Below are 7,733 nucleotides of genomic sequence, written 5' to 3' on the forward strand. Positions count from 1 at the left end.
TAAAACATTCATTTCGACAAATGTGCGACCCAAATGGCACCCTATTCCCTATATAGTGCACCTATTTTAAACAGGGTCCACATAGGTCTTTCAAATGGCATTCTCTTCCCTATATAGTGCACTACTTTGCCATGGTCAAAATTAGCACACTTATTTTGGGAATAGGGTGCCATTTCAGATGCAGACAATATAAAATGCATATAGAGTTGCCTTAGTCAACATTAAGGATGTGAAGTGTACCGTCAAGTTTACCGTAAAGTCAACCAACTTATTTCCATTGTGGTCCTGCTGGGGCCGTGCCTGGCTACCCAGACTCCTTGCTACGGCCAAATGCTACCCCACACCCATGGATGTTAGTTTTTTCTCAATGAGTCTGGATCTGAGTACTTATCTATATCTCTATATCTCAGACACACAGTACCAGTCAAAAGTTTGGACACGCCTAGTCATTCAAGGGTTTTTCTTTATTTTTACTATTTTTTTACATTTGTAGAATAATAGTGAAGACATCACTATGAAATAACACATGGAATCATGTAGTAACCAAAGCAACCAGCTTCATGAGGTAGTCACCTGGAAGGCTTTTCCAACAGTCTTGAAGGAGTTCCCACATGCTGAGCACTTGTTGGCTGCTTTTCCTTCACTCTGTGGTCCAACTCATCCTAAACCATCTCAATTGGGTTGAGGTCAGGTGATTGTGGAGGCCAGGTCATCTGATGCAGCACTCCATCACTCTCCTTCTTGGTCAAATAGCACTTACACAGCCTGGAGGTGTGTTGGGTCATTGTCCTGTTGAAAAACAAATGATAGTCCCACTAAGCGCAAACCAGATGGGATGGATTATCGCTGCAGAATGCTGTGGTAGCCATGCTGGTTAAGTGTGCCTTGAATTCTAAATAAATCACCCTCAGTGTCACTAGCAAAGCCCCCACACACCACCACCTCCATGCTTCACGGTGGGAACCACACATGCGGAAGTCATCCATTCACCTACTCTGCGTTTCACAGAGGCATGGTGGTTGGTACCAAAAATCTCACATTTGGATTCATAAGACCAAAGGACAGATTTCCACCTGTCTCTAATGTCCATTGCTTGTGTTTCTTGGCCCAAGCAAGTCTCTTCTTATTGGTGTCCTTTAGTAGTGGTTTCTTTGACCATGAAGGCCTGATTTCACGCAGTCTCATCTCAACATTAACTGTTCAGAGGTCTGTTACTTGAACTCTGTGAAGCATTTATTTGGGCTGCAATTTCTGAGGTTGGTAACTAATGAACGTATCCTCAGCAGCAGAGGTAACTCTGGGTCTTCTTTTCCTGTGGCGGTCCTCATGAGAGCCAGTTTCATCATAGCGCTTGATGGTTTTTGCGACTGCACTTGAAGAAACTTTAGAAGTTCTTGAAATTTTACCGGATTGACTGACCTTCATGTCTTAAAGTAATGATGGACTGTCATTTCTCTTATTCTCTTATTTGAGCTGTCCTTACCATAATATAGACTTGGTCTTTTACCAAATAGGGCTATAGGGCTATGTCACCACAGAACCAGGGTGTCTGTGGTGACACCTCTAGCACTGAGATGCAGTGTCTTAGACCGCTGAGCCACAAACACCACCACAGAACCAGGGTGTCTGTGGTGACACCTCTAGCACTGAGATGCAGTGTCTTAGACCGCTGAGCCACAAACACCACCACAGAACCAGGGTGTCTGTGGTGACACCTCTAGCACTGAGATGCAGTGTCTTAGACCGCTGAGCCACAAACACCACCACAGAACCAGGGAGTCTGTGGTGACACCTCTAGCACTGAGATGCAGTGTCGTAGACCGCTGAGCCACAAACACCACCACAGAACCAGGGAGTCTGTGGTGACACCTCTAGCACTGAGATGCAGTGTCTTAGACCGCTGAGCCACAAACACCACCACAGAACCAGGGTGTCTGTGGTGACACCTCTAGCATTGAGATGCAGTGTCTTAGACCGCTAAGCCACAAACACCACCACAGAACCAGGGTGTCTGTGGTGACACCTCTAGCACTGAGATGCAGTGTCTTAGACCGCTGAGCCACTCAGGAGCCCATATATTTATTTGTCTTTGTCTTTATTAATTTATGTGTATTGTGGTCCTCAGGTGGTGAGGGTGTACATCGGGTCGTTCTGGGCCCAGCCTCTCCTGATCGCTGACAACCGGAAGCTGTTTGAGGCTGAGGAACAGGACTTGTTCCAGGATATCCAGGGGCTTCCCCGGAACGCAGCGATACGGAAACTCAACGACCTCATCAAAAGGGCACGGCTGGCTAAGGTGAGGGGAGGGGTCCAGATGCTTGTAGGAATGTATGGGGGTACAGGAAAAGAGAAGGAAGTGGAGGGCACTCAACCAACGGGAGTCGAGGTGCAACATTTATTTAAAAAATGTATTATTGACCAGGTGCAACACTCGCTCACCATTTATTAACTCGTTGTTCTATTTAAGCTACATTAAAAGAATGGGACTTGGAATAAGGGAATATCCAAGAGGGCACTTCTGCAGGAAGGAGCAGCGTTAAAGCTAGTGTATTTTGTTGCGGGCCAACAGGTAGTTTCTCGAGGATGTTTGAACCCTTGTCCATGTCTACATCCTCAACTAGATGGTTTATTATGGCAGAATATCAGTCTGGTCAATATCTTGTTTCTATAGGTTGTGTGAACTTTGAACCTTTGTCCAGGTCCATGCCTACATCATCATCTCTCTGAAGAAGGAGATGCCCAGTGTGTTTGGAAAGGAGAACAAGAAGAAGGAACTGATCGCCAACCTGGGAGAGACGTACCTGAAGATAGAAAGGGAACATCAGATCTCCCCTGGAGACTTCCCTAAACTCAAGAAGATGCAGGTGAGATGGAGCCTCTGAATCCATATCTAGTTTAGCCTTTGTTTCCTCAGAGAAATGTTGCTGGAATATTGTCCGTACACACCAGAGGTTAATCAATGTGACTCTATAAACTGAAGTCTTATCCCGTCCTCTGTATTATGTTGTTGAAGTAATGAAGACCATCCAATGATGAACATATTATTTGTTAATGACCTCAGACCTTTAACATAACATAGTATACATCTCTCCCTCGTCTCTATAGGAGCTCCTGGCTGGCCACGACTTCTCTAAGTTCCCTACCATGAAGCCCAAGCTACTGGAGGCTGTGGAGGACATGTTGGCCAACGACATCGCTCGCCTCATGACCCTGGTCCGCCAGGAGGAAGCCGCCATGCCCAGCCAGGCTGTCCACGGAGGTGCCTTTGAGGGCACCATGTCCGGCCCCTTCGGCCACGGCTACGGAGAGGGTGCCGGGGAAGGCATCGATGAGCTGGAGTGGGTGGTGGCCCGGGACAAACCTTCGTACGATGAGATTTTCTACACGCTGTCACCGATCAATGGTAAAGTGTCGGGCGCGGCAGCCAAGAAGGAGATGGTGAAGTCCAAGCTGCCCAACACGGTCCTGGGCAAGATCTGGAAGCTGGCCGACGTGGATAAGGATGGTTACCTAGACGACGAGGAGTTTGCGTTGGCCAATCATCTAATCAGAGTGAAGCTGGAGGGACATGAGCTGCCAGGTAAACTTCCGGAACACCTGGTGCCACCTTCTAAACGCCACCAGGAGATTGATATGGGAGAGTGATGTGGTGCTGGGAGGAAGGGGGGGGGAAACGCAATCTGATGAACCTGGGGAGGGCTGGGTTAGGGAGGGCTTGTTTTGCGTTGTGGGGGATATGTTAATGAATATTTGCTGAGGGAGGGTTGGGCGGGTGGAGAGTAATGCAACAATGTGAGGAGATGGGAAACGGGTTAAAGACATTTAAAATATACTGTCCATATGTTGATCCAAAGAAACGTAATGAACTTGTTCTTTTTGGAGAAAAAAGATTCTAACTTAGAATTGTTTTATCTATATTTTTGTATTTCCTGTCGGTTTACTATGAGATGTTTTCAAATGCTTCCGTTTTATTATTTTCTCAAATTTTAATAAAAATGTAATATTTATCCCAATTAAGTAGTGTATGTTGGAAACTCTTATTTTGGAATGTCTACCTGTATTGAATTGAATACATAAGTACCCCCTGTAGGTGAGAACCGGTCACTGTCAGCTGAGCTGGACACAAGCACCTGAGGACAGGACTCCACTTATGTATCTGCTTGTTAAATATGTTTTGACCAAGAGTGTAGAGATACAGCTGTAGGCCTACTGATCAACTGAAGATACTGACAGGAAGAAGGAGCTGAGAGAAAGAAGGAAGTGATTATGAGATTCTGTAACACGTTCATGGTGAACATGTGGAGATAATTTAGAAAGCTGGAAGCACAGTTGAGAAAGTTCCAGAACTTTGACAAATATAAAGACAAACTTTTGGGTGTAAACTATTGAAGCTTTCAAAAGCAGGTTTTAAACTACTAGACTGGTTTCACCTCAACCCTAGATATTGTTGGCATGTCTAGATGTGCCAGTTTAGCATAATTCAAATTTTCTTATTTCCATATATTTGATTCAAGCTGTGAGCACTTGAGAGTAACCAAATGTTTACACTTCCACTCAACAAACTAAACTCAGCAAAAAAAGAAAGGTCCCTTTTTCAGGACCCTCTTTCAAAGATAATTTGTAAAAATCCAAATAACTAAACAGATCTTCATTGGAAAGTGTTTGAACACTGTTTCCCATGCTTGAACCATCAATTAATGAACATGCACCTGTGGAACGGTCGTTAAGACACTATCAGCTTACAGAAGGTAGGCAATTCAGGTCATAGTTCTGTAAACTTAGGACACTAAAGAGGCCTTTTGTACTGACTGAAAAACACAAAGAAAGATGCCCATGGTCCCTGCTCATCTGCGTGAATGTGCCTTAGGCATGCTGCAAGGAGGCATGAGGACTGCAGATGTGGCCAGGGCAATAAATTGCAATGTCCGTACTGTGAGACGCCTAAGACAGCAGTACAGGGAGACGACGGACAGCTGATCGTCTTCGCAATGGCAGACCACGTGTAACAACACCTGCACAGGATCGGTACATCCGAACATCACACCTGCGGGACAGGTACAGGATAGCAACAACAACTGCCCGGGTTACACTAGGAACGCACAATCCCTCCATCAGTGCTCAGACTGTCCGCGAGAGCCTGGAATGAGGAATTGTAGGCCTGTTGTAAGGCAGGTCCTCACCAGACCTCACCGGCAACAACATCGCCAATGGGCACAAACCCACCGTCGCTGGACCAGACAGGAATGGCAAAAAGTGCTCTTCACTGACGAGTCGCGGTTTTGTCTCACCAGGGGTGATAGTCGGATTCGCGTTTATCGTCAAAGGAATAAGGCCTGTACTCTGGAGCGGGATCGATTTGGAGGTGGAGGGTCCGTCATTGTCTGTGGCGGTGTGTCACAGCGTCATCTGACTGAGCTTGTTGTCATTGCAGGCAATCTCAACGCTGTGCGTGACAGGGAAGACATCCTCCCTCATGTGGTACCCTTCCTGCAGGCTCATCCTGACAGGATCCTCCAGCATGACAATGCCACCAGCCATACTGCTCGTTCTGTGTGTGATTTCCTGCAAGACAGGAATGTCAGTGTTCTGCAGTGGCCAGCGAAGAGGCCAGATCTCAATCCCATTGAGCACGTCTGAGACCTGTTTGTTTGAAGGGTGAGGGCTAGGGCCATTCCCCCCAGAAATGTCCGGGAATGTGCAGGCGCCTTGGTGGAAGAGTGGGGTAACATCTCACAGCAAGAACTGCAAATCTGTTGCAGTCCATGTGGAGGAGATGCACTGCAGAACTTAATGCAGCTGGTGGCCACACCAAATACTGACTTATTTTGATTTTGACCCCCGCTTTGTTCAGGGACACATTATTCCATTTCTGTTAGTCACATGTTTGTGGAACTTGTTCAGTTTGTCTGTTGTTGAATCTCATTATGTTCATACAAATATTTACACATGAAGTTTGCTGAAAATAAACACAGTTGACAGTGAGGACGTTTCTTTTTTTGCTGAGTTTATCTACTTGATTGATTGCACTTGACAATGTTTACTTTTTCACAACTCCCATACCATTATGATGACAGCCCCCCCAACCCCGCCTAGTTGTTTTGCCCCCAATGTCTTGTCTCTATGGTGATCATAGATCCTTCTCTTCGTGCATGGCACTCAAATGACATCTAGCTAATGGAGAATGGGCTTGGGACAACTGTGAGTTACGCAAAGGTACTCTGATCTGATTTCCTGTGTGTTAGTCTGTGCATGTATGTTTACTGTATAGCAGGCTCATCTGCTGTTTGAATGCAGCATGTGGGTTATTTTACATCTGTAGAAGCAGCTGTGTCTTTACTCCTTGAAGCTTGTTTTTGTGCTCTGTTGCACCTCTTAATATTTGAACTTGATGCCCATTACACAAAGGTTATACTTACTACACAATGGTGACTGCCCTTGATTTCTTCTAGGTTTCCTTTGTGTCTCCATGACAGCTCGGAATTTGTCTGCATCTTTATCCCCTTTAGAACCTGATTTTGGGGGTTTATGTTATCTTTCGCTAGCATCAAACACACACGCCTTGTGTCAAACCCTCAGCTAGGGGCCCAGCATGAAACTCAGACTGTGTGATACTCTGTCATGCTCTGACCCTGTTCCACATGATCCCAACAACATGCCTCTGGTGAGACAGGATTAGGTTTGAACTGGTTTACACTGTTTTCATTTTGATTGGGACTTGGGCAATCTCTTGAGTTATTCCTACACACGATGTATATGTTACTGTTCTACTGACTGACCTGTAAATGCTATAGTTCCTCTTGTGAGTAATGGATATGGGTGAGATACTGTTTCAAAAGTTTCCATGCGTGTGTGGCGTGTTTGTAATAGGCTACTGTATGTCTGTGTTGAAAGTATCTGTACAGCACACTTAAACTAGAACAATCTGTTAACCGCTCAAATGATCTTGCTTCTATACTTCAAAGTCATCATAATATCAGTAGTAGTGTAAAGCTATCAGTATTCTAAAGTAAACCAACAGCACATCATGTAAGACATGTGACACAACACTAATTAGCCATTTCACACATCTTCCTTAGCATCGCTCTGTGTTCTTCACACACTTGATTAAATAGAACAGACAACACGCCATGCACAGTACAGTATGTCAAAAATAACCTTGCCACTCATAACATTGACTCCACCATGGCCTGAATGTACAGCCGAGAGAGACCCACCCAGTTGTCCGGTTTAAACCACTCTTCAAAAGCAGTATTTCAGTTTTAGAACACATTGTGCAAAGGGTGCTAGAATGGCTACGGTGGTGTGAAGTGAGTCGATGTGCATATCGTCCTCTTAACTCAACCCTTATCCTCCGACTGCCTCTCTTTCTCTTCCCCTGTCTCTCTCCCTCTGTCTTTCTCTTCCCCTGTCTCTCTCCATCTGTCTCTCTCTACCCCTGTTTGTAAAGCTGTCTCTCTCTACCCCTGTTTGTAAAGCTGTCTCTCTCTACCCCTGTTTGTAAAGCTGTCTCTCTCTACCCCTGTTTGTAAAGCTGTCTCTCTCTGCCCCTGTTTGTAAAGCTGTCTCTCTCTACCCCTGTTTGTAAAGCTGTCTCTCTCTACCCCTGTTTGAGAAAGCTTCTCTTTCTCTCTACCTCCATCAGTCCATTTCTGGGTCACTGTCATTCTGTGCTTCTCTGAAAATACCTCAGCCCCATAGACTTAGATAGACATCGCAACATTGTATCGGTTCCA

General features: G+C 45.5%; 1 protein-coding gene across 4 annotated transcripts in view; it reads left to right on the forward strand.

Moving 5' to 3' along the window:
• The window catches only part of LOC110504662 (EH domain-containing protein 1), an 18,678-nt gene extending 14,665 nt beyond the window's left edge, over positions 1 to 4,013 (forward strand). For all 4 annotated transcript variants that reach the window (XM_090220246.1, XM_021583430.3, XM_090220245.1 and 1 more), the window contains 3 exons: positions 2,126 to 2,296; positions 2,700 to 2,864; positions 3,106 to 4,013. In XM_090220246.1, the coding sequence (XP_090076372.1) occupies positions 2,126 to 2,296; positions 2,700 to 2,864; positions 3,106 to 3,645 (876 nt within the window). In that variant the 3' untranslated portion in view covers positions 3,646 to 4,013. The remainder of the gene's footprint in view (positions 1 to 2,125; positions 2,297 to 2,699; positions 2,865 to 3,105) is intronic.
• Positions 4,014 to 7,733: the final 3,720 nt, after the last annotated feature.

The sequence above is a fragment of the Oncorhynchus mykiss genome, chromosome 25 (genome assembly GCF_057628025.1).
Source record: "Oncorhynchus mykiss isolate SJ-2025 chromosome 25, ASM5762802v1, whole genome shotgun sequence".
Taxonomy (NCBI): domain Eukaryota; kingdom Metazoa; phylum Chordata; class Actinopteri; order Salmoniformes; family Salmonidae; genus Oncorhynchus; species Oncorhynchus mykiss.